The 27,237-nt window shown below is 37.6% G+C and overlaps 1 protein-coding gene across 2 annotated transcripts in view; it reads left to right on the forward strand.

The window, feature by feature from the left end:
* The first annotated feature begins 547 nt into the window (after nucleotides 1-547).
* Nucleotides 548-27,237, forward strand: part of EIF5B (eukaryotic translation initiation factor 5B) — an 80,610-nt gene continuing 53,920 nt past the window's right edge. The window contains exon 1 of one of the 2 annotated variants that reach the window (XM_047745070.1): nucleotides 548-860. In XM_047745070.1, the coding sequence (XP_047601026.1) occupies nucleotides 826-860 (35 nt within the window). In that variant the 5' untranslated portion in view covers nucleotides 548-825. The remainder of the gene's footprint in view (nucleotides 861-27,237) is intronic. The other variant, XM_047745069.1, reaches the window with a different exon arrangement.

The following is a 27,237-nucleotide window of genomic DNA, read 5'->3' on the forward strand; positions in this document are numbered from 1 at the left end:
AGTTGAGGTATAACTTCCACAGCATGATTAGTTTTTACATACTTAACACCCGTAATATCACCGTGCAGATCCGGATATTAAACATGTTTACCACCTTAGCAAGTTGGTTCCTTTTGTACTTCCATAACACAAATTCTTAGATCTTGCTCTCACTTTGAATGTAAAGGTTAATTTCTATTTCGGGGAATTAAGGGTGTGTCCTTGTTCATGGTAATTGTTTTTTAGTGGCTGAACAGACCTTATAATTAAAGGACGTTACTGAGAGTCCCAATTTGTCCTAGATTACCTGGAGTGCCTATACTGGTTCATTGTGTTTCGTTACTGAACTGCGTGCGGTTGAGAATACAAAGATACAGAGATGGAAGGAAAGCCCAAGGCTTACTTCTGAGGGGAGCTCCAGAACTCCAAGTTTGCGTTCCCCTCAGAGATGGAGCTGACATGGGGAATTTTCAGCTTCATTGTCTGTCTCAGGGTTCTAGAACCAGGACACCCGGCTGTTATTCTTGCGCGGCGGACGCTTGCGGAAAGGGGGCGCTCAGGCTCCCGCCTGGCTGGCGGGTCAACTGGAGACGCTCTACCTAAAGCGCAGCTCTCGATGAGCCGCGCCCTGCGTCCCCACGCCGAAGCGGCGAGGCGATGCGCTTGCGCACTGAGAGCTCACACCATATGTGCCCTGTCCCGGTGCGCGGGTCTGTGGAGAGCCGGGTTCGAGAGGCGGCAGTGCGAGGGGAACCAAGCCGAAAAGAGACCAAAGTCGGCTGGGGGACAGTGGGTCTGTGAGAGACCGAATAGAGGGGCTGGGGCTACGAGCGCCGCTGACACACGATGGGGAAGAAGCAGAAAAACAAGAGCGAAGACAGGTAGCCAGTGACCGGGTCCACACGGCGGCGTCCGGCGCAGCTCAGTGGTTCGCGCGGGTTCCTCCGGCACGGGGTGGCCCGGGGGCGAGGCTCGCGCCAGGCACCACGGGGCTCCGGGCCTGGGTCCAGAATGGGCGGCACGGGGCCAAGACCCCAGTTCCGGGCGGGCGCAGAGGGCCTCGGCGGCGAGCGGGTTCTTCCAGTGGAGGCTCCGTCCCTCCGCTACCTCTCGCCGGGCCTGGAAAGAGGGGTGTCTTGCCTGAGGAGCCGGGCAGTGGTTTGGGGGTTCCTTGCCCCATGGGGAGGGACTCGGGTGGCTTCGCTGGGCCGGGGACGCCTGGCCAGCGTGGTTCCGGCCAGCGTGAGAGTTGTTTTTGCGGCGCTACTATTGGCAAGGGTCAGGAACAGTTCTTTCTGTGCCTTTGTACCTGTGAGTACGTGAAGAGAGGGGAGTTCGAATATGAGTGTACCTACAGCTAGGGTTCTTAACTCTGAGCCGCTCAGGTGAGTTGGAGTTACAGGGAGGTGTTTACTAGGTAACACCCTTTTAACTTCTTTTAATTTGGTTACAGTTTCCAATTATTTAAGGTCTGGTTGTCCATACTCCGTGCTTTTCGCTTTCCTTCTTCCGGCGATTTCTTTGCTTTTTAGCACCTCCCCCTAAGAAGGGAGGAGGAGGAGACAAAACCAACCAACCAGAGTCTCTCCTTTCTAACCTCTTAAAAGGCTTTTGGGGGAAGGGAGTGTAAGGGTGTATGTAGAGTTACGTACCCCGAAATTTTTGCACCATTTCTGTGTGTCCCATTCGATTGAGACCTTTTACTCTTATTCAAAGTTTACTCCTTGAGAGTGAAAAATCTGTTCACCAAACTTAGTTCAAATACTAGGGGGAGACTAAGGTAAATTAAAAGTTAAATAAAGGTAAATGTAAAATAAAGGTAAATTAAAAAAACAAGACAACAACAAAAGCCCTCAAACCAGCAACCTCTGATAGTTCATTTTGACTCAAAATGGGTATCAGGTTTTAATGTTAAAATGACTACTAATTATAATTCCTGGATTGTTTGCTCACCTGACACTCATCAGTGATGAGAGGAATTAAAAGACACCAGGGTGAGCCTTGTATTTCAGCTGTGGATCTAGTGGAAGAAGTTAATTATTGTTTGCAGACTAGAACTTGTTAATCAGACCAGGTAAATGAGAGAAAATAAGCAGACTTCTGGGTGATTTAGTGGGACAAAAATTTCTCTGCTTTTGACAGGATGTTTTGACGCATAGGATACGTTTTTATTTAAACCGTGTACGGAAAGAGGAGTATAATAAAGCTTCGTATACAGATTAGCCGTTTCAACCATGGCTATCCCATGACCATTCCTGTTCCATCCATCTGCTGAGATATCTTAAAGCCATATCAGTCTTAATGTGTTAATCATTCAGGCGTATATGAAAGGTAAACACTGGAGGAGAAAAGCAACTGCAGTTATCAAGCCTAAGGAATATTAAGAAGGGTATCTTAAATATTTTTGAGTATCCACTCATTTTCCTAATTTCATTGTCTTATTTAAAAAAAAAATTTTTTTTCTTGGTTTGGTTCAGGATTGCAGAAGTCATGTTCTTTAGTTTAAAAAAAAATACATGTATATGTTCTTTTCCTTACATCTTTTGCTTTGTAAGCTCTCTCATAATGGAACAAAGCTATTCAGAGGGGAGATATTTATTCTTGTTTATTTATAGAAAAGAGTGTTTCTTACTGATTCATGAAGATTTTGGTGAGTGATGGAAAGTGTAAACACTGGAGACTGTTAAGTGATTGGTTTGGTAGTATAGAAAGAATGCTACTACTGGTTTTTTTTAAATCTCATCAGACTAATTTGTGCTCTTATATTTTGGCTCATTTTGAAGCAAACGTGGTAGCAATGTAATCGAAAAATTTATTTTCTCATATGCCAATATCAAGTTTTGTTTATTTTCAAATGCTTCATGGACTCCTTTGCTTGAATGCCTTTCAAATAATAACTAAGAAATTCCAGGGTTTTGCAGAAGTCCACCTTTGACTGGAACAGCTTGGCCTTTTTACTTTGGCATTCCTCGTAAGATATTTTGGAGGGAAGGAGAACAGGGAGGATATTTTGGGGGTGAGGAGGATAGCAGGGAAGTTCCACCACTTGGGAATTAGTTTGCTTTGACTTTCTCTATATTTAAATACAGTTTTTTTCAAGCATATTTTGCATATTTTAAAAAGAAACAACATACACTAGGAAGAAAGTCTAGAAAGAGCTGTATTTTAGGACTAATATTCTTGTTTGTGTAAAATGAGATACTTGTCTGGTTTTATTCTCTTGTATAAAGATCTCCACTTTTAAAGATTGTACATTCATCTCACCACCCCTTGCCTTGCAAGCTATGTTAAGCTGAACATGTTTTCTGGCCAGGTAGAATGGGGTGAGAAATGAGCAGCTGCTAATTAGTTATCAAGATATAGGGAATTGAGTCGCTTTTCAGGTTGGAAAGAGCAAAAAATACTTGATCGTTTTAATCCTTACTTCCTTTTTTTAATCCTTATTTTAACTTCTTAGCCACACAGTGTTCATTTAAAATTGGGTTTTATTTCATCTGAGTATCTAATTTTATTTGGGTAATATATGCTTTGTTCTATCAGTGAGTTTTGTTTAAAAGCTGTTCTCAAATTTTGTTCCAGCTTGTGTAATTCTGGGAATGAAATTTTATAAGATATTCAGTAAGTTTTCCTGCCTTTTTTCAGTTGATTGGAGAAATTCTTGATGAAATAAGGGCGAGGGGGCGCCCAGGTGGCTCAGTGGGTTAAAGCCTCTGCTTTCTGCTCAGATCGTGATCCCAGGGTCCTGGGATCGAGCCCTATATCGGGTGCTCTGCTCAGCAGGGAGCCTGCTTCCTCCTCCTCTCTCTCTGCCTGCCTCTCTGCCTACTTGTGATCTGTGTCTGTCAAATAAATAAAATCTTTAAAAAAAAAAATAGAAATAAGGGCTAGGGTTCAATATCTGTAGATCATACAAAATATAAGGCCAGTATTTTCATGATTCTCACAGTCATCAGTTTACATAATGGGACCTTATGGGATTTTGTGTGTTCTAGTGATGTCCTTCTGTTGACACAATACGATTGATGTTCTCTTACTGATGAGTGTAAAGAAAACAAAGATCTAGGTTATTTCATTTTTCACAGCCTCCAGTTCTTTATTCTGGTCCCTTTTTTGTTTGATCCCTTAAGTGTGGTAGTTCTATTTTTTAGATTATAAGGAAGTTGGTGTGTCACCTTAATAGGATTAATACTCCCCCACCCCCACCAAAAGGGGGGGGGAAAAGGATACAGAGGGAAGAAAGAGAATTATTTCATCTATCTCACCATCAGCTATCATGGAGGTGGGGATGTCATTCAGGAACTAGAAGGTCTTTCAGGATTCCATAGAGTTCTAGGGTATGTACAGCATCAGGTAATTTTTTTCTGTGGTTCTTTATACCAGCAGTGAACCAGTATAGTGACTTCACTATTCCTTGTTTTAACTCAGATATTGTTCCTGTCATTACTGGCAAATTCCCTGGTTTTGAGAGTTCTAGCTATCTCTCAGTTGCCTAACCGTTAGATGGTTGCCGTAATGTCAGACATTCATCCTAGTCAGTCAGATATGATTAGGGTACCGGAGTCCCTCCCTATGATAGAAAACATGGTGATCTACTTGAGGAACCTGCCCAGAAGGACCTCTGAGTATAGCGGGTAGTCCAGAACTTTCCAGAGAGGGAGTGGATCAAGTGGCAAATGGTCTAGCTCAACAAAGGAATATATTTCTAATTTGTATGTACTTGAATTAATAAAAAAAAAAAGACCTATCTGCATATATTAGATCAAAAAAGAAAAAAGATATATAATCCAAGAGTTCTGTTCTTTAGCTTGTTCCTGTACTAATACTTTAGGAAATTAATACATGGGAGGAAGAGAAGTCCTAGGTTGCCATAAATGAATAAGAAAGCAGATGATAAATTTTTGTTATTAGCTTATAGTAACTTTAACCTTCTATAGTGGTGATATCTGGGGAGCTGATGCAGTTATTTTTGATGTTGCTTGCCCACTAATTGCACTTTATTCATCTAAGTTTCTTCAGTTCTTTCATTTGATCCATTAGGTGAGCAAAGCATTGTTTAACTGAAGCACCAAGTGTCAGCGGTTTGGTTAGAACAGCAGTTCTCAGACTTTGGTCCTACTACCCCTTTATCTTTTTGTGTGTTATATGGATACTTACTATGTTACAAATTAAAAGTTCTTAAAGTAATTATTAATTTAAGAATAAAAACTAGGGGCTCCTGGATGGTTCAGTTGGTAGAGCATCCAGCTCTTGATTTTGAGGTGGTAAGTTCAAACCCCATCTTGGGCAAAGAGTTTACTTAAATAAAAATTTTTTTTTTAAGATTTTATTTATTTATTTGACAGACAGAAATCACAAGTAGGCAGAGAGGCAGGCAGAGAGAGAGAGGGAGAAGCAGGCCTCCCGCTGAGCAGAGAGCCCAATGCGGTGCTGGATCCCAGGACCCTGGGATCATGACCTGAGCCGAAGGCAGAGGCTTTAACCCACTAAGCCACCCAGGCTCCCCATTAAATAAAATTTTTAAAAAACCAATAAACACATTAACTTAAATGACATCGTTAAGTAATCATTTACAAAAAAAAACGAGAAGACTGGTATTAGTAAACAGTTTTGCAAACTTCCTTACTGTCTGGCTTAGTAAGAAAACTTGATTCTCATCTGTTTGTGCACTTAGTGTTGTAGCAATATCACACATCATGTGACCTCTGGGAAACTCTTCTGTGCAGTTGTGAGAAAATCAGAATGAAAAAGTCTAATAGCCTCTTAGTATTATTTTGAAAATAGTTTTTGATCTCTTGAATTAGTTTAGACCCCCTGAACAGGTCTTGGGGACTTACTTTGAGAACAGCTGTTTTAGGGATTCCTAAACTAGATTTGGGCCTTTGTGAGATATTTTCCAAGCTCTTTGACTGTCACTAGTGTTTGTCAAACAGAGAATAGAAATGCTTAAGAAGTACTGAAGCACAGCTTAAGACATCTGTGGTTGTGTTCATGCTCTTGATATTCTACCCACTTAAGATTTTCTTTTTTAATGTAATAGGTGAATTTATCAAGTTCTATTAAAAACCTTTGAGGTTGGTTTTAATTGGGAGTCCCATTACATTTTTAGAATATTTAATACACTTGTCATCATTGCATCATCCCATTCAGGAAATTGCTTAATCACTTAAGCGCCAAGTGTTATTCTAGGTGATCAAATTATAGTGGTAAACAAATCACTAATAAAACATGCTTCTCTATTTGGTTAATTGTATATCAGTAAAATTTTATTTTTTTCATTTGACTGTTTAGAATATTTCTTGTTTGGCTTATTCCTAGGCTTCTTAAAGTTTGGTTGCTGTTAATATAGTAATTTTTCTGTTTTTGCTTAATAAGAAAACTTTTAAGATGGTTATCTTGTGTCTAACCAACTTAGTGAACTCTGTTATTAGGATAGATGTGAAAAGGGTGACAACTGAATTGTGATTAGGTTATTAGTTTGTGATAATAGGTAAATAGTAAAGGGGGGCAGGGAGAAAATTAAAGACGTAGCAGCATTCAAATGTTTTAGATAGTGACACTGAAATGACTCCTTTTTCTTACCCTTTCTAATTTATGCCCTGTGACAAATATGAACTGTTGAGAAATTATAGTCCAAAATATACAGGTATTTTGAACCCTTATTAAACAGTATTGAAGTAATCACAGTAACACAGCTTGTCCTAACAGTATTTATATGAATTTAATGAAAATACTTCATGTAGGGACACCTGGGTGGCTCCATCGGTTAAGCATCTGCCTTCAGCTCAGGTCATGATCCCAGGGTCCTGGAATCAAGTTCTGCATCAGGCTCCCTGCTCAGTGGGGAGCCTGCTTCTCCCTCTCACGCTCCCTCTGCTTGGGCTCACTCACTCTCTCACTCTGTCTCTGACAAATAAATATTTTTAAAATACTTCATGTAGAACCAATAACCATGTTGTAATTAATTTGAGAATCTGGAATGAAGGGGGAAAATATAGAGATTTAAGAACTACTATATAATAATACAGAAGAGGAAAGTGGGATTTAATATAATAATGTGCTTGAGGTTTAGAACCTCTCAGCTATTAAGCCAAATCCAACTCTAGAACCTATGGCTTTTCACTTTAGGGTACTAGTTGATTTAAGAAATGTCGATATTCCAAAATACAGGCTTTCCAAAGAAAAATTAATATCTGCTCTTTACTGGTGAAAGAACTATTAAAGATTAAGAACTCAAAAAAGGAGGGAGAGGGGCGCCTGGGTGGCTCAGTGGGTTAAGCCGCTGCCTTCAGCTCAGGTCATGATCCCGGGTCCTGGGTTCGAGCCCCACATCGGGCTTTCTGCTCGGCAGGGAGCCTGCTTCCTCCTCTCTCTCTGCCTCTCTGCCTACTTGTGATTTCTCTCTGTCAAATAAATAAATAAATAGATAAATAAATAAGAGGGAGAATAGAAAAATGACAGCCACTGTCAGTAGGTCAGTCAGTGCCAAAATTTCTTTAAAGAATTTCTTTCTCAACCAGTTTAATTATGTAACTTATTGTCTGTATATTTAAAGTGAAAGCAATGACAATTTAATGTTTCAGACCTTCCCATCAGACATGGTCTATAAAATTTCAGATATGTTCTTTCAGAGGAATTTCTATTTTTTCACCAGGTAGCAGTTATTTTTTCAGAATAATTGGTTTTCAGTCCTCCTTTTGGTGATAGACATATACCTTCCATTGTAATATAAAAGATTTGTTTGGCTTTTCTGAAACTTCATTCAAACCGTAAACTTTGGATAGCCATCCCTGAAAATACAGTTAAGTACAGTTTTAACTCAAATTTATGTCATTGGGTTTCAGGTACTGAACTTTGATGAAGCTAAGAGGTATGACTGATGATATTATAGTTGGCATTTCTTCTAAGTCTAGAATAATGTTCTAAAATTCTGTAACATGAATATAGTACATTTTATTTACCCATTCATCAGTTGATGGACATCGGGGTTCTACTTTTTGGCTGTTATGGATCATACTGCTATACAAATACATGTCCAAGTTTTTATGTGGACATATGTTTTCAGTTCTTGGGGTTTATACTTGGGAGTGAAATTGTTGGATCATAGGGTAACTCTGTGTTTGACTTCTTCAGAAACTTCCAGGCAGTTGAACTTTTTTTCAGGAACTGCCAAAGCTGCTGCTCCATTTTACATTCCAATCAACAGTGTATTAGAATTCCAATTTCTCCACATCTTCATCAACACTTATCATCTGACTTTTTGAATTATAGCCATTCTAATGGGTGTGAAGTGGTGTCTTCCTGGGATTTTAGTTTGCATTCCATGATGGCCTAAGGTGTTGAGTATGTCCTCGTGTGCTTACTGGACATTTGTATATCTTGTTTGGAGAACTGTAGGTTCAGATCCTTTGCCTATTTTTAAATTGACTTCTTTATTCTTGAGGAATGAGTCCTTTATATATTTTAGATACAGGTTCTTTATCAGATATGATTGTAAATATTTTGTCCCATTCTCTGGGTTATTTTCTCCCTTAGGAGGTTGTTCATTCGTTTCCTTCTTTCCTTCCTTTCTTTCTAGATTTTAAGTTATCTCTACAGCCAAAGTGGAGCTCAGACTCAAAACCCTGAGATCAAGAGTTGCATACTCTACTGACTGAGCCAGCCAGGTGCTCCTGTCCTTTCACTTTCTTGTTGGTGTCCTTTGTAGCACAAGTTTCTAATTTTGATGAAGTACGATTATTTTTGCTTAGGTTGCATGTGCTTTTAGCCTCAGATCAAAGCAACTATCACCAAATCCAAAGTCATAAAGGTGACTTAATATTAAATATTAATATTTGTGTACTGGTATTTTTCTTTCTAGTAGCTTTATAGTTTTAGCTCTTACAGTTTGACGTTTGAGCTATTTGAGTTACTTTTTGTTTGTGAAATAGGGATCCAGCTTCATTTTTGCATATAGATAGCCAGTCATCCCAGCACCATTTGTTAAAAAGGCTTTTCTTCTTAATTCCTTGTCAAAATTGATTGACCATATGTGTAGGGGTTTGTTTCTGGACTCACAATATTCCATAGATTTTGTGTCTTTATTGCAGTACCACACTGTCTTGATTGCTGTAGTTTTGTAGTAAGTTCACAAATTGGAAAGTGTGATTTTTCTAACTTTTTGAGATAGTTTTGGCTATTCTGTGTCTCTTATATTTTCATACAGATGTTAGGAATCATTTTCTAATTCCTGCAACAAAAAAGGCGGCAAAATTTTGATTGGGGTTGCATTTCATTTATAGGTCAATTTTGGGAGTATTGAGAATATTATGCCTTTTGGTCCATGAATGTAGGAAAAAAATAGGCACATACTCAGTGGATTTTCAGTTTTCAAGAATTTAATTTGCTCTGAAGTCAAAATAGTGAAAAGTGATTTCCTCTTTTAGGTGTATTAATACCTAAAAGAGTCTCAAAGGAATGAAATGTTGGGAAGGCATTACCTTCCCAGACTCCAGAAATTATGAGACAAAGTAGTAGGTTCCTGATTCATTCCAAAGTTTACTTTGTTTATGAAAGTTTGTAATTTTTTAAAATAAATTTAACATTTTAGTATAAAACTTTCCAGCACACAAAATTTGAAGGAATAGTAAAATGAACCCCCACATACTCATCACCTAGATCTAATCATTGCTAGTATTTTGTACCTATTTTTGTTATATGTACTTTATTTTATAAATACCTTGACATTTTCTCCCTAAACATTTTTTAATACAACCACAATATCCTTATCCCACCTAGTACAATTAACACAAATTCTCTAATATTTTTTTAAATGTCTCAAAGACTTTTAAAAAAATTTTTATTTGAGAGAGAATGAGAGAGAGAGAGCATGAGAGGAGAGAGGTCAGTGGGAGAAGCAGACTCCCTGCTGAGCAGGGAGCCCGATGCAGGACTCGATCCCGGGACTCCAGGATCATGACCCGAGCCGAAGGCAGTCGCTTAACCAACTGAGCCACCCAGGCGCCCCCAAATTCTCTAATATTTAATATTCAGTCCATATGTCAAATTTCTAGCCGCCATAATGGCTTTTCACAGTGTGTTCAAACCAGGTTGCAGACAAGGTTTACACTGCATTTCATTGTGGTATAGCTTATAAATTTTTAAAATGCACATTTTCGTTATAGGTAATCTGGCTAATATTATTTTTTCTATGTAAATTTTTTCTCCATGCTTTCATTCTGAACTTATTTAGAATTATCAAAATTTTATCTCAGCCTCTTGGTAATATGAAGGGGAAATTATTAGACTTATATGTGATAGGTGCATTCTTTGCTGTTTGGTCTAAGGACAAAATTGTTCTTCAGGCCTATAAACTTACTACTACTGAATGATGAATGAAGTGTTATATTAACTTGCTCTTATTGATATCTGATCAGTATTGTGAAGTTTGAGGTGAAATTCACATAACATAAAACTTAACTATTTTAGATATGTAATTCTGTGGCATTTAATACATTCATAGTATTGTGCAGTCTCTTCTATATAGTTCCAAAACACTTCATCTCCTTCAAAGGAGATCCTGTACCCATTAACAGTCACTCCCCATTTCCCCATTCTCTGAGTCCCTGGCAACCGCTAATCCATTTTATGTCTTTCAGTTGATCTGTTCTAGTTATTTCATATAATGGAATCATACCACGTATGACACTCCCCCCTTTTTTGTTGTTGTTGTTGTTGTTAAGATGCATTTGAGAGGAGAGCATGCCTGTGCGTGCAAAATGGAGGAAGGGCAGAGGGAGAGTGAGAGAATCCCAAGCAGACTCCCTGCTGAGCATGAAGTCCCGCATGGGGCCCAATCTCATGACCCTAAGATCATGACCTGAGCTGAAACCAAGAGTCCAGTTTTAATTGACTGAACCACCCAGGAACCCCCATGTGTAACCTTTTATGTCTGCATTCTTTGACTTAGTGTAATGTTTTGGAGGTTCTTCCATGTTGTCGACCATATCAGCACTTCATTTTGTTTTTATTGCTAAATAATATTCCATTGTGTGTATGTATGCCACATAATGTTCATCCATTTATCCAATGGTGGGCATTTTGATTGTTTCTACCTTTTGGCTACTGTGGAAAGTGCTGCTCTGAATGTTTGTGTACAGATATTTGAATCCCTGTTTTCAGTTTTCTTGAGTATATACCTAAGCATGGAATTGATTGATGGGTAATATGGCACTTCTATGTTTAACTTTTTCAGGAACCACCAGACTCTTTTTGAGTGCAGTTAACTCACATTATTACATTAGTTTCAGGTGTACAGTGTAGTGATTGGAGAAGTTAATGCATAATGCTATGTTTACTGTCGGCAGAGCTACCATCTACCACCATACATTGCTATTACAATATTATTGACTGTATTCCTTATGCTGTGTTTTTTATTCCTTTGACTTATTCCATAACTCAAAGCCTGTATCTCCCACTCCTCTTCACCTATTATGCCCATCCCTCTACCCCCTTCCCTCTGGCAGCCATCATTTTGGTCTCTGTATTTATGGAGGTCTGTTCTGCTTTTTATTTATTTACTCATGTTTTGTTTTGTTTTCTTTTTAGATTCCACATGAGTTTAATCATACAGTATTTGTCTTTCTTTTTTCACTTACCATATTACCCTCTAGGTCCATCCATGTTGTCACAAATGGCAGGATCTCATCCTTTTTTATGACTGTATAATGTTTCATCATATACACACACACACACACACACACACACACACACACACACACACACACCACATCTTCCTTATCCATTCATCTATTAGTGGACACTTGGATTACTTCCATATCTTGGCTATTATAATGTTGCAGTAAATAATGAGGTGCATATATCTTTTCGAATTGGTGTTTTCATTTTCTTTGAATAAATAGCAGTTAGTGAAATTACTGGATCATACTGTATTTCTATTTTTAATTTTTTGAGGACCCTCCATTAATTGCACCAGTTTACTTTCTGGGGTGCCTGGGTGGCTCAATCAGTTAAACATATGCCTTTGGCTGCAGTTGTGGTCCTGGGAACCTGCTTCTTCCTCTTCCATTCCCCCTACTTGTGCTGTCTCTTGTGAAATAATTAAAATCTTTAAAAAAGAAAGTGGTCCGGTTTCATTCTTTTATATATAGTAGCTAGGTTTCCCAGGACCATTTATTGAATAGACTGTCTTTTCCCCATTGTAAAGTCTTCCCTCCTCTGTCATAGATTAATTGCCCATGTAAGTGTTGGTTTATTTCTGGGCTCTCTGTTCTGTTCCATTGATCTGTAAGTCTGTTTTTGTGCCAGTATTGTACTGTTTTGATTATGTAGCTTTGTAGCATATCATGAAATCAGGGATTATGATACCTACAGCTCACTCCTGCCTCTCCCCTACCCCCCTCAAGCTTGCTTTGGCTATTTGGGGTTTTTTGTGTTTCCATGTAAATTTTAGTATTACTTGTTTTAGTTTTGTAAAAAATGTTATCACCAAACATTTTACAGTGGCTGCAACATTTTACATTTTCACCAGCAATGTAAAAGGGTTCTAATCTCTTTATATCTTTGCCCGTGCTTTTGTTGCTTTTAATAGTTATCCTAGTTGTGAAGTGGTGTCCCATTGTAATTTTGATTTGCATTTCCCTGGTTACTAATGATGAACATCTCTTTTTAATGTATTCACTAGCAATGTGTGTGCCTTGTTTGGACAAATTCTATGTTAGTCCTTTACTCATTTTTAAGTTGTATTTTTAAGGTTGAGTTTTAAGACTTCTTTGTATATTCTGGATACTTCTCAGATACATGATTTGTAAATATCTTCCTCCATTATGTGGATTGTTATCCATTGTGTTGGTAGTGTCCTTTTTACAAAAAAAAAAAAAATTAATTTTGATGAAGTCTCTTTTTTTTTTTTTTGGTCATTGATGTTGCTTGTACTTTTGTGTTACAGTTAAGAGTCTATTGCCAAGTCCAAGGTCATGATGATTCACCTGTATTTTTTTTTTCTTAAGAGTTCAATTGTTTTAGCTCTGAAATTTAGGTCTTTAACCCATTTTGTCAGTTTTTGTATTTGAGATGAGTTAGGGGTTCAGTTTCTTTTATATGTGAATATCTGGTACTGGTACCATTTGTTGAAGAGACTTGCTTTCACTATTGATTGGTCTAGGCACTTCTGTCAAGTCCACTGACCATGATGAATGGATTTATTTCTGGGATTTTTATTCCTTTGGTCTTGTTGAGCCTTATGCTGGTACCACCACATTTTGATTACAACAGTGTAAATTTTCTTAAATGAAGAATTTCAAACGCAGAAAAGTAGAATAGTTTATGAACCCACATGTGTCCATCACTCAGCTTTAAATATTACAGATGGATGACCTTGTTTCATCTATATTCTCCCTACTCCTTTCTTTCCTCCTCATATTTTTTAAAAAGATTTTGTTATTTTAGAGAGAGACACTGTGTGTGCATGCTCCCCAGTAGGAGGAGAGGCAGAGAGAGAGGGACAAGCAGACTCTGCTGAGTGTGGGGCTCAATTCCACAATCCTGAGATCATGACCTGAGCCAAAATCAAGAGGTGACGCTTAACCAACCAAGCCACCTTCACCCCTTTGTTCATCGTTTTGAAACAACCTTAGACATTTGCAAATATTTCAGAAGGTTACCTAATCAGTTGTAAGAAAGATTCTATATCTTAACATTTTAAATAGTGGTGATTTCTTTTCACTTAACAAATTCTCATACAGTAAGAGTCTTTGTTCAGGTAAATGAAGTGTCATTACACTTTTCTCTTAGCAGGATTTTTTAACTGAATTTGTTTCAGAAAATTCAACTTGGAAGTTCAGTGATCAAAATAAATTCAGTAATTGTTATAGTGGTAGCATGGTTTTTCTTGAGCTGCTGTGATGAACCTGCCTTCCGTATTGTATGAAAGTTGTAGTTGCTATTCCAGAATAAGGCTTTTTCTTGATTTAATAATATTAAGAATATGTTACATTTCTTGGTCGTCATTCATTGTAGAAGGTAGGAAAGTAAATTGGGCATACAAAAAGGAGTTTTTTAAAAGAATCTTACATTTTAATACAGCAAATAGTCCTATGTACAGATAATACAGTGAGGAGATGCAGAGAGAATGTGGAATTTAGTTTAACTAGGGGAGTGCCACCCTTCAGATTGCAAATTTGCCTCTCCAAATTATTATGTATGTGTCTTTCAGATTCCTTTCTAATTAAAACTGCCCTCAGAGCAGGCCAAATTGGAAGGAACAGGAGCATGTTGTATGTTTTGTCTCAAGTACCAGGATGAATGACAAAAAAATATCCAAGATACTCATTTGCTTCTCAATTGCTGAATAATTCTGCAGACAGGTGCAGCCTGACCATTCTACTGATAGTGTTGTTCAGCAAGTTGTTATTGAGAAGTACCCTCTCCTAAGAGTAGTTCCCTGCATCAAATTTTTGTTAGTATCTATTAGTATCTATTTGGTTGTGCCGGGTATACAGAGTATATTAGGTGAAAGTAATACTTTTACCAGTGATTAAAGGACCAGACTTGTACAGAAAACAAAGACTACAAGTTCACTTTATTTATTTATTTGAGAGAAAGAGCAAGCGAGCGTGTGGGGACAAGCAGGGGGCAGCAACAGAGGAGAAGCCGGCTCCTTGCTGAGCAGATGCAGGGCTCAATCCCAAGACACCAGGATCATGACCTGAGCTGAAGGCAGATGCTTTAACCCACTAAGCCACTCAGGTGCCCCTAGAAGTTCACTTTGAGTAAGTGCTAAATGTGCTCAATTTGAGCAGTTGTTTTAGACCATAAATTGTGTCCTTTCTTAAGATACTGATTCAGAATGTTGGCCTAAATTATCAGTAGCATCTATGTATATCTATAGGCATAATACTGGGTATAAACTTATGTTTCTTATGCAAGTATAAGACCCAAAATACTTGTATCAAATAGTAAGAACTGTAATATTTTTAAAAGTTCAGGTTTGTGGGGTACCAGGAACTGTAGCATCATTTCTGCCATAGTCTGTTGATCATTCACACAGCCCTATGTTAAAGTGAAGGTGACAGATCCCCATCTCTCAGTGTCTGAGAAATTTTGAGCCAGATTGTAAAACATCCACAGGGGGTAGAGAGACACTGAACAAGAGCAGTTGGTAGGAGAAAGTCTTAGGAAACTTGAAGATTTTGAACTGTGGAATAGTTTGGCCAGAGTTGCATTTTCTATGTTCTTGTCTAACTTTCCATTAGACTTCTCAGTGGAAAATGCCTGTCATTATTAAATTTGCCAATTTTTGAATTGAGATTTGCACATAAGGGCAATTTTCCTTTTACATTTTTTTCCGTGAACTTCTTTTGAGTTAATGTTTTGTGTCTTAAAGAGTCTTTATTATAGTGATCTCAAATAAATTGTTTTATTTTTATATTTAATATTTATTCCAAAAAGCCAAATACCTGAGTATATGCTTGCATGCACAGTTAATAAAATAGAAATATTTTATTTATTTTAGAAAAAGGGAGAGAGATGGAGTGAGCACGAGCAAGAGGGGCAGAGAGAGAAGGAGATAGATTCTCAGGCAGATTCTGTGCTGAGTGCAGAGCCTGGTGCCAGGCTCCTTCTCAGAACCCTGAGATCGTGATCCTAAGATCATGACCTGAACCAAAGCAAGAGTCAGATGCTTAATCGACTAAGCTATCCAGGCTCCCCAAGAAATACCATGTTTTTAAAAGATTACATTATAGTAATATTTTGGTTATACATTATATCATGTTAATAGAAATTAAGGTATTAGAGAATATTATAGATTTGCTCTTAATTTTCATAACTTATAAAAATGGGTAAATGATTTATATGAAGTTTACATGCTTTTAACCATACCTGTTAAACTTATGAATGTACTCTAACTTCTCAACTGTTCTTACAGCATTATTAGAAATTAAAATTAATACCTTTTGAGATGCAGTTGGCATAAAATTCACAAGTTTCCAGGATGCAGTTGATAAGTTTTGATAAACGGATACAGTTGGTGCATCCTTCACCACAGTAAGGATATAGAATATTTCCATTAGCCCAAAAAGTTCCTTTATGACCGTTTATAGGCAATGTTTTTTCCCTTCAACTGGCTTTTGGCCAGAAATCACTGTAGTTTTTTGTTTTTGTTTTCTTCTCTTTCTCACTGTAGTTTTTTCCTTTTTCCAGAAATTCATAAAAGTAGAATCAGAGTATGTAGCCTTTATTGGCTGGCTGAGTTTCATTTAATACAATACTTCTGAGATTATCCATGGATAGGTAATGATTGGTTTATAAATTATCCGGTAGATGGATATTTGGGTTATTTCTAGCTGCTTGTGATTATGAATAAAGCTGCTATGAACATTTGAGTACAAGTCTTTGTGTGGACATATGTTTTCATTTCTCTTAGGTAAATACCTAGGAGTGGGATTGCTGGGTCATATGGTAAGTGTGTATGTTCAACTTTAAGAAACTGCCAAACTGTCTTCCAAAGTGGCTGTGCCATTTTTACATTCCCTCTAGGGATGTGTTCCAATTGCTCCACATACTCTCTCAACACTTAGTATTTTCAGTCTTTTTTTAGTCATGTTGGTGTCTGTGTAGTGGCATCTCATTGTGGCTTTACATTTTCTTATGTTAGTGATATTGACCATCTTATTACATGTTAATTTGCCATTTTTGAATCTCATTTGGTTAAGTGTTCAAATAATTCGTCCATTTAAAAAATTACATTAATATTGGATTGTAGGATTTTTAAAAAATATAGATAAATCTTTCATCAGATATATACATTGCAAATTGTTTTTCCTCACTCTGGCTTGCCTTTTTATTTGACACAGGCATTTCAAATGAAACTTTTAAGATAATTGTAGATTCACATGCAGTTGTAAAAAATATCACAGAGAGGTCTTTATACCTTTTACGAGTTTCTGCACTATGGTAACATCTTCTAAAACTGTACAGTACCACAACTTGGATATTGACATTGATATAGTTCACTGACCATATTCAGGTTGCTCAGTTTCATTTGCATTTATATTTAGAGCTTTATAGTATTATCACCTGTGTGGATTTGTGTGTTCACTACCATAGGCAAAATATAGAACATCACTGCAGGGATCCCTCATGTTGTTCACGTATATGAATAACCGTATTCATCTCCTTGTGACCTCCCCTTCCTTACCCATCCCTGACCCCTGGTAACCTTGAATCTGTTAAACATTTGTAAAATTTTTTCTTCTGAAAATGTTGTATAAATGGAATTATGTATGTAACTTTTGAGGATTGGCTTTTCTTCAGTCAGCCTGATTCTCTTGTGATTAATCGAAGTTGTTGCATGTGTTGATAGTTCTTTACGTTTTATTGCTTAATAGCATTCCACGGAATGCGGATGAACAGTTTAACTTTCACCCATTAAAGGACATGTAGGTTGTTTTCGTTTTTTTGATATCGCAAATGAAGCCACCACAAACATTCGTGTAGAAGTTTCTGCATGAGATAAATTTTCATTGCTCAGGGATAAATGTGCAAGAGTGCAGTTGCGGGGTCATATGGTAAGTACGTTTTAGTTTTTTAAGAACATGGCAGACTGTTTTTCAGAGTAGCTGTGTACCAGTTTACATTTCTAGCAGCAATGTATGAGTGATCCAGATCCCATACATCCTCACCAACATAGGTTATTATCACTATTTTTTGTCAGGAGAGTATTCTCATTGGTGTGTAGTGATTTCTATTGTGATTTCAGTTTGCATTTCCCAAATGTCTAATGACGTGGAGCATCCTTTATTTGCTATATGTAAATGCTCTTCAGTGAAATGTCGTTTCATGCATTTGTCTGTTTGCTAATTTACATTATTGGGATTTTTACTGTTGAGTTTTTGGAGTTATCTGTATATTTTAGACACCAGTCCTTTTCCAGAATGTGGGTCACAAATATTTTCTCCCTCTCTCTGGCTTGTTTTCTCATTCTCTTCAGATGGTCTTTTGCATAATCAAAGTTTTTGATTTTGATGAAGTCCAATTTATTTTGGATTGTACGTTTTTAATTTCAGGAAGTCTTAACTGCTTAGTACTAGATCCCAAAGGTTTTTTTGTTTTTGTGGTTTTTTTTTTTGTTTTGGGTTTTTTTCCCCCCTAAAAGTTATGTTTTACATTTAGGTCTGTCATGTATCTTGAGTTCATTTTTTTTTTTTTAAGATTTTATTTATTTATTTGACAGAGAGAGATGACAGGTAGGCAGAGAAGCAGGCAGAGATAGAGGAAGGGAAGCAGGCTCCCTGCTGAGCAGAGAGCCCGATGCGGGACTCAATCCCAGGCCCCTGGGATCATGACCTGAGCCGAAGGCAGAGGCTTAACCCACTGAGCCACCCAGGAGCCCTTGAGTTCATTTTTGTATAAGTAGTGAATTTGGAGGGTTTTTGGGGTGGTTTTTTTTTTTTTTTTTGTATGACTAGATGTCCATTTGCTCAAGCATCATTTATTGAAAAGGCTGTCATTCCTCTCTTCAGTTGCTTGTTGCACCTTTTTCAGAAGTCATTGTCCATACTGATTTCTGAAAAAGGTGCAACAGTATGGACTTGGGCCATACCCCTCTGGGGGCTAATTTGAGATTCCCTCCTCATTTCTGTTGGTATTTATGTTTGTATGTCTGCCAGAAGCACAGTCTTGGTTATTCTAGTGACATACTCAGTCTCAAAATCGGCTTAAGTTTTTAATTTTAGTCATTTCCTAAAATGTCTTAGCTGTTTTAGGTTTGTTTGTTTGTTTGTTTGCTTGTTTTGGTTTTCTGTATGAATTTTAGAGTAGTCTTGTGTATATTGGCTATGTCCCAAAAATCTTGCTGGAATTTTGATTGGAATTGCATAAACTTGAATGTCATTCAGTGACATACTGTGTTAAATCTCCTAGTTCATGAATATGGTATATCTCACCATTTTAATAGGGTTTTGTTGAATTTCTTTGACAGCATTTTGTAATTTTCAGCATACAAATTCTATACATGTTAGATTTATAGCAAAGTGTTTTCTATGAAGTGTTTGTAAATGATTGTCATTTTTCCTTGTACTCCTTATTTTTGAGAAGACTTCAGCATATCACTGATAGTGACCTTGATCATTTGGCTGTATTTGTCACACTTTTACATTGTAAAATTACCTATTTTTTCCCTTTTTCCATATATACTCTTCAAAAGCAAATCACTGTGTGTTGCTTACACTTTAGTGGGAAATTCTCTATTTCCTTGATGATGGCATATCTGCGTAACTTATTTAGAACTCTTCTGTGTGAGAGACTTGTCTCATCCCCACTTATTCATTTATCTCTAACAGTATGGACTTGGTGATAATATTTTATACTTTGGCTTATAATCTAATACTGTATTAATTTGTTACTTTAATTAAGAAATTAATTTGTTCCTCTTCTTGGCCATTGAGTGCACTTTCACTTTCTATATTCCTTTGATTATACACTCATTGTTTTGGGTAGGGGTGGGAGGGGTAGGTAAGAAGGACGAAACAAATGATGCTTGAGCAAATGGACATCTATTCATACAAAAAAAAAAAAACCTCCAAACTCACTGCTTATACAAAAATAAACTCAAGATACATGACAGATCTAAATGTAAAACATATAACTTTTAGGGGGGGAAAAACCCAAAACAAAAGAAAACACAAAAACAAAAAAACCTTTGGGATCTAGTACTGTTCTCTTTTTTTGAGGTGAGTTTTTCCATTTTTTCATTCTGTACAGAGCAGAACAGATGAATGAGAGAACAAAATACTAAAATGGCACACTTTTTGGTAATACAAGATGCTCCAGGCTTACCCTAAGCCTAGAGTCAGCTATTTTGCATCCTTACCAGCAATTGATATTGTCAGTTTCTTGGATTTTAGTTCTTCTGATAGGTGTGAAGTTCTGTCTCCTTGTTTTAATTTGGAACAGTCCAAGATGGCAGAGGAATGGGAAACCTTAGTTTTGTCTGGTCCCAGGAATTCAGCTAGATAGCTATCAATCATTCTGAACACCTGTGAACTCAGCCAGAGATCTAAGAAAGAATAGTTGCAGCCCTACAAATAGAAAAGCAACTACCTTTTGCATGGTAGGAGGTGCAGAGAAGTGAATCCAAGGCCATATATTAGAAGATAAACTGGTGGGGGGTGGTGGGAGGGAGCCTACATAAGGCAGCATGGGAGTGATATAGCCAAGGAGCACAAAGTCAGAACTTTTAGAAGTCTGCTCTGGTGAGGGATGTCCCTGTCTAAAAGGTGCCCAGGTGGCGACACAAGGGCGGAATCCTAGGTGGGACAGTGTGGTCTCAGGATCCCTGGGGGCTCAGGAAGACCAGGGGTACCTGAGTGTGGCAGGGTTCCCATTGGAGCAGGGAAGCTGGCTGCAATCAGGAAGCCCAGGAGTGGCCTCTCAGCTCCAGGTTGCCATGAAATGTGGTCCCCATTGGCTAATCAGTCTTTGAGCAGGGGTCCAGTAAGAGGCAGAACTGCAGTGAGACACATGCCCCTCCCATTCAGGGGGTGGTGCAGGTGTATACCACAGGGGTCTGCAGAGTTTGGAGACTTGAAACGGGGTCAAGTGTCTGAGATAAACATGCTTGGTCACAGGTTCGGTGAACACAGAGTGCTCACAGAGTCCAGGAGACATGACTGCTTTTCCCTGAGGGCACACTGACAAGTGGGGACCAGAGCTTTAAGCTTGGGCCTGGAGATTAGGAGGCCACCATTTTCATTCTCATCCTCTAAAGCTGCACTTTCTAGAAAGCCTTCAGGGAACAAAAGCCTCATGGAACAATCTGGAGCTGTTTGCTTAGCCTGGCCCCCTGGCAAGGGTGGTGGCAATTTTGCCCTGTGCAGAGACACCTGAAAATCAATGCAGTAGGCCCCTTCCCCAGAAGATCAGCAAGAACATCCAGCTAAGATGAAGTTTATGAATCATGGAGAACTGTAAAATTCCAGAAAATAATATATAGAATTCGTGTTTTTTTCCCTCATGATTCTTCACTCTTTCAATTTAATTTTTTTCACTTTCCTTTTTCAACCAATTTATTTTATCAATTCTTTTTTTTTAAATCTTAATTTTCATTTTTACAATTACATTCTATCCTTTCATTGTATTTAATTTTATTTTTGTATATGTATAAGTTTTTCTTGCTTTATAATTTTGTGATGCAATATCTTCTAACAGACCAAAATGCACCCAGAATCTAGTGTATGGCTCTGTTCTTCTCACCTGTCTGATCATACTCTTTTTCTTTTTTTTTTTTTTTGGTTAGTCTTATTTAACTTTCATCCTTAACCATAACATTCTGCTTTTCAATGTATTTAATTTTACTTTTGTGTGTGTATGTTTTTCTTTCTTTACAATTTTGAGATGTAGTTTCTTCTAACCTACCAAATACACTCAGGATATAGTATATTGCTTCGTTCACCTGTCTGCATATAGTCCTCCCTTTTTTTTTTTTTTTTTTGTCTTTTGATTTTCATTTTTATAGTTACATTCTATCCTTTCATAGCATTTAACTTTATTTTTGTACTTGTATGAGTTTTTCTTTCTTTACACTTGTGGGGTCTAGTTTTTTAACAAGACTAAAATACATAGAGGATTGAGAGTACTGCTCTGTTCAGTTCACTGGTCTGCTTATGTTCTTTTTCTTTTCTTTCTTAAAAAATTTTTTTTGTTTGGTTCTCCTCTGATTTGTTTAGTGTGTATATCTCTGGGGTTGTTACCATTTTAGTATTTTGTTCTCTCATTCATCTGTTCTGCTCTGGACAGAATGACAAGATGGAAAAACTCACCTCAAAAAAAGAGAACAGGAGGGATGCCTGGGTGGCTCAGTCAGTTAGATGTCTGCCTTCATTTCAGGTCATGGTCCCAGGGTCCTGGGATTGAGTGCCACATCGAGCTCCTTGCTCTGCGGGGAGCCTGCTTCTCCCTCTACTTCAGCTCCCTCTGCTTGTGCTCTGTCTCTCAAATAAATAAAAGCTTGAAAAGAAAAAAAAAAAAAAAAGAGGCAGTACCAACTGCCAGGGACTTAATTAGTATGGATATAAGTAAGATATCTGAACTAGAGTTCAGAATAACAATTTTAAAGATACTAGCTGGGCATGAAAAAAGCATAGAAGACACTAGAAAATCCCTTTCTGGGGAAATAAAAGAACTAAAAACTAATCAAGTTGGAATAAAAAGCTATTAATGAGATGCAATTAAAAATGGAGGCTCAAACTGCTAGGATAGTTGAGGCAGAAGAGAGAATTAGAGAATTGGTGATCTAGAAGACAAAATGATGGAGAACAAAGAAGTTGAGAAAAAGAGAGTAGAAGCAACTACTGGATCATGAGGGGAGAATTTGAGAGAGAAGTGATACCATAAAGCCAAACAATATTAGAATAATCGGGATCCAAAAGAAGGGGGGGGGGGGGGGCAAAAGCTATATTGGAGCAAATTATAGTGGAGAACTTCCCTAATCTGTGGAAGGAAACAGGCATTCAAGTCCAGGAGTCACAAGAGAATCCCCCTCAAAAATCAATAAAAATAAGTCAATACCTCAACATGTGATAGTGAAGCTTGCAAATCTCAGAGACAGAAAGTCCTAAAAGCAGCTCAGGACAAGAGGTCTGTAACCTCCAATAGTAGAAACATAAGATTGGCTGCAGACCTATCCACAGAGACCTGATAGGCCGGAAGGGACTGGCATGATATATTCAGCACACTAAGCAAGAAAAATATGCAGCCACGAACACTATATCCAGCTAGGAAGTCATTCAAAGTAGAAGAGATAAAAAGCTTCCAGGACAAATGGAAACTAAAAGAATTTGTGATCACTAAACCAGCCCTGCAAGAAATATTAAAAGGGATGCTGTAAGCAAAGAGAGCCCAAAAGTAACATAGAGAGGAACAGAGACAATATACAGAAACGGTGACTTTACAGGTAATACAGTGGCATTGAATTTATATCTTTCAATAGTTATTCAATGTAAGTGGACTAAATGCTCCAATGAAAAGACACAGGGTATCAGATTTGATTCAAGAGCAAGTCCCATTGATCCTGCTGTCTGTAGTAGACTCATTTTAGACCCAGAGACACCTCCAGATTTAAAGTGAGGGAATGGAAAACCATTTATCATGCTAATGGACATCAAAAGAAAGCTGCGGTGTCAATCCTTATATCAGACAAATTAGATTTTAAACCAAAGACTATAATAAGAGGTGAGGAACTAAAAGACCTAATAATTATAAATGTTTATGCCCTTAACATGGGAGCAGCCAATTAGATAAAACAGTTACTAACAAAGTTAAACACATTGATAATGCAATAATATTAGGGGACTTTAACACCCCACTCACTGCAGTGGACAGATGTTCTAGGGAGAAGATCAACAAGAAAACAAGTGCTTTGAATGACACGCTGGACCAGATGGACTTAACGGATAAATTCAGAACATAACATCCTAAAGAAACAAAATGCACGTGCTTTTCTAGAGCATATGGACATTCTTCAGAATGGATCACATCCTGGGTACAAATCAGGCCTTAGTCGGTACCAAAAGATTGGGATCATTCCCTACCTATTTTCAGACTATAGTGCTTTAAAACTCGAGCTCAATCACAGGAGGAAAGTTGGAAAGAACTTAAATACATGGAGGCTAAAGAGCATACATGCTACTAAAAGTGAATGGGTCAACCTGGAAATTAAAGAATAAAAAACTTAAGGAAACACAAGAAATGAAAACACAACTGTTCAGAACCTTTGGGATGAAGCAAAGGCAACTGCTTTCCTAAGAAGGAAGTATGTAGCAATAAAAGCTTTTCTGAAGAAACAAGAAAGGTTTCACATAAACAACCTAACCTTACACCTGATAGAGCTGGCAAAATAACAGCAAATAAAACATAAACCCAGTAGGAAAAGAGAATTAATAAAGATGAGAGCAGAAATCAATGAAACCAAAAGAACAGTAGAACAGATCAATGAAACTAGGAGATGGTTCTTTGACAGAATTAATTAGATTGATAAACCCATGGGCATACTTATTAAAAAGAAGAGAAAGGACCCAAATTAATAAAACCATGAATGAAATCACAACTAACACCAAAACAGTTAAAAGAATATATTATGAGCAACTATATGCCAACAAATTAGGTCCAGGAGAAATGGATGCATTCCTAGAGATGTATCAACTACCAAAAATGAAACAAGAAATAGAAAACCTGAACAGACCCATAAAGAGCAAAGTTATTGAAGCAGTAATCAAAAATCTCCCAACAGAGTCCAGGGACACATGGCTTCCCAGGGGAACCAGACATTTAAAGAACTAATACCTATTCTTCTGAAGCTGTTTCAAAGAATAGAAATGGAAGGAAAACTTCAAGGGTCTTTCTATGAGGCCAACATTGCCTTGATCCCAAAACCAGACAAAGACCCTCACCAAAAAGGAGAATTACAGATCAATACCCCTGATGAACATGGATGTGAAAATTGTCACCAAGGTACAAGCCAGTAGGATCCAACAGTACTTCAAAAGGATTATTCACCACAACCAAGTCAGATTTATTCCTGGGCTGCAGGAGTGGTTCAGTATACACAAATCAAAAGAAAAGACAAGAACCATATGATCCTCTCAATAGATGGAGAAAAACCATTTGATAAAGTACAGTTTCTTGATTAAAACTCTTCACAGTGTAGGGATAGAGGGAACATAACTCAGTATCATAAAACTCATCTTGAAAAGGCCCACAGTGAATACATTTTCAATGGGGAAAAACAGAGCTTTTCCCCTAATGTCAGGAACATGGCAGTGGTGTCCATTCTTAGCACTGTTGTTCAGTATAGTACTAGAAGTCCTAGCCTCAGCAATCTGACAACAAAAATAAAAAGCATCTGAATTGGCTTTGAAGTCAAACTCTCACTCTTCGCAGGTGATGTGATACTTTGGAAAACCCAATAGACTCCACCCCAGAATTGCTATAACTAAAGCAGGAATTCAGCAATGTAACAGGATATAAAATCAACACAGAGAAATCAGTTGCATTTCTGTGCACTAGCAATGAGACAGAAGAAAGAGAAATTAAAGATGATCCCATTTACAGTTGCACCAAAACCCATGAGGAATAAACGTAACCAAAAAGGCAATCTGTGCTCAGAAAACTACGGAAAAGTCGTGAAAGAAATTGTGGAAGACACAAAGAATGGAAAAACGTTCCATGCTCATGGATTTGAAGAACAAATATTGTTAAAATGTGGTACCTAGAGCAGTCTGTACTACAGTACAATAGTGCAATCCCTACCTCCTTTTAATTTGCATGTCCGTCTTTTTTCTTTTTTTTTTTTTTTAAAGATTTTATTTATTTATTTGACAGAGATCACAAGTAGACAGAGAGGCAAGCAGAGAGAGAGAGGAGGAAGCAGGCTCCCTGCTGAGCAGAGAGCCCGATGCGGGACTCGATCCCAGGACCCTGAGATCATGACCTGAGCCGAAGGCAGCGGCTTAACCCACTGAGCCACCCAGGCGCCCCGTCTTTTTTCTTTTTGTCATTTATCTGTCAAGTGGCTGTTAAGATCTTTATTCATATTTTAATTGGATTCTTTTTTATTGTTGATTTTTCAAAGTTTATTTTTCCATATTTTGGATACAAGTTCTTGAGCCAGTAGTGTCTTGCAAATACAGGCATACCTTAGAGATACTGCACATTTGGTTCTAGACCACTGCAATAAAGCACATCAAATCAGTTTTTTGGATTCCTAGTATATATGAAAATTAGGTTTATAGTATACTATATTGTGTGCAAACAATAGCATTGTCTAAGATGATGTATATATATTAACTTAAACATACTTCATTGCTAGATAATGCTAACCATCATCTGAGCTTTCAGCAATTCATAATTGTTTTGTTAGAATCTTGCCTTGATGTCAGTGACTGCTGAATGATCACATTGGTTGATAGTTTCTGAAGTTGGGGTGGCTGTGGCAGTTTCTTAGAAGACAACAGTAAGGTCTTTCGATTGACTCTTTCATGAATCCTTTTTCTGTGGCATGCGATGCTGTTTGGTAGCCTATTTTTACTCACAGTAGAACTTTCAAAATTGCAACAAACCCTGTTGCTGCTTTATCAATGAAGTTTATGTAATACCCTGAATCTTTCATTGTCATTTCACGGTCTTCACAGCATCTTCACCAGGAGTAAATTCCATCTCAAGCAATCATTTCTTTGCTCATCTCTAAGCAGCAGCTCCATCTGTTAAAGGTTTTATCATGAGAATGCAACATTTCAGTTTTATCTTCAGGTTCCACTTCTAATTCTAGTTTTCTCTCTACCATATCTGCAGTTACTTCCTTTACTGAGGTCTTGAACCCCTCAAAGTAATCCATAAAGGTTGGAATCAACTTCTTCCAAATTCCTATTAATATTGATATATTTGATCCCTTCACATGAATGATAAATGTTTTTTTATCACCTAGAATGGTGGATCCTTTCCAGAAGGTTTTCAGTTTTCTTTGCTTAGATCCATCAGAGGAATCAGTCTATGGCAGCTATAGGCTAACAAAATGTATTTCTTACATAATGAGACCTGGTAAGCCAAATTACTCTGATCCATGAACTGCTATGAAATTTGTATATGGCATCTTCTATTGTAAGGCTGTTTTGTCTACACTGAACACCCGTTGTTCAGTGTAGCCACCTTCAATAATGATCTGAGCTTGATCTTCTGAATGACTTGCCACAATTTCTTCATCAGATATATACACACACATACACACGGTGGAAATGGCTGGTTGGTGGAACAGTCTGAACACACACAACATTTATTAAGTTTGCTGTCTTACGTGGATGTGATTTGTGGTGCCTCAAAACAATTAAAATAGTGACGTCAAAGATCACTGATCACAGATCACTGTAACAAATATAATAATGTAAAGGTTTGAAATATTGTGATATTTACCAGAATGTGACACAAACGCACAATATGAGCAAGTGCTGTTGGAAAAATACTCCAGGAAGTCTTGCCACAGCCCTTCAGTTTGTAAACAGTATCCATGAAGCCCTATAAAGGAAGGTGTGCTTGTATTTTCTCTTTCTCTTACTGTGTGGTTTGTGTTTTCATTTTCTTATCAGTAGCTTTCTAAACAGAAGTTTTAAATTTTAATAAAGTCTAAATTACTATTTTTTTCTCTTGTGAGTTCTGCTTTTGGTTTTTGTTTTGTCTATTCATTTTTTTTTTTTTTTTAAGATTTTACTTATT

Source organism: Lutra lutra, chromosome 9 (genome assembly GCF_902655055.1).
Source record: "Lutra lutra chromosome 9, mLutLut1.2, whole genome shotgun sequence".
In the NCBI taxonomy this organism is placed as follows: Eukaryota; Metazoa; Chordata; class Mammalia; order Carnivora; family Mustelidae; genus Lutra; species Lutra lutra.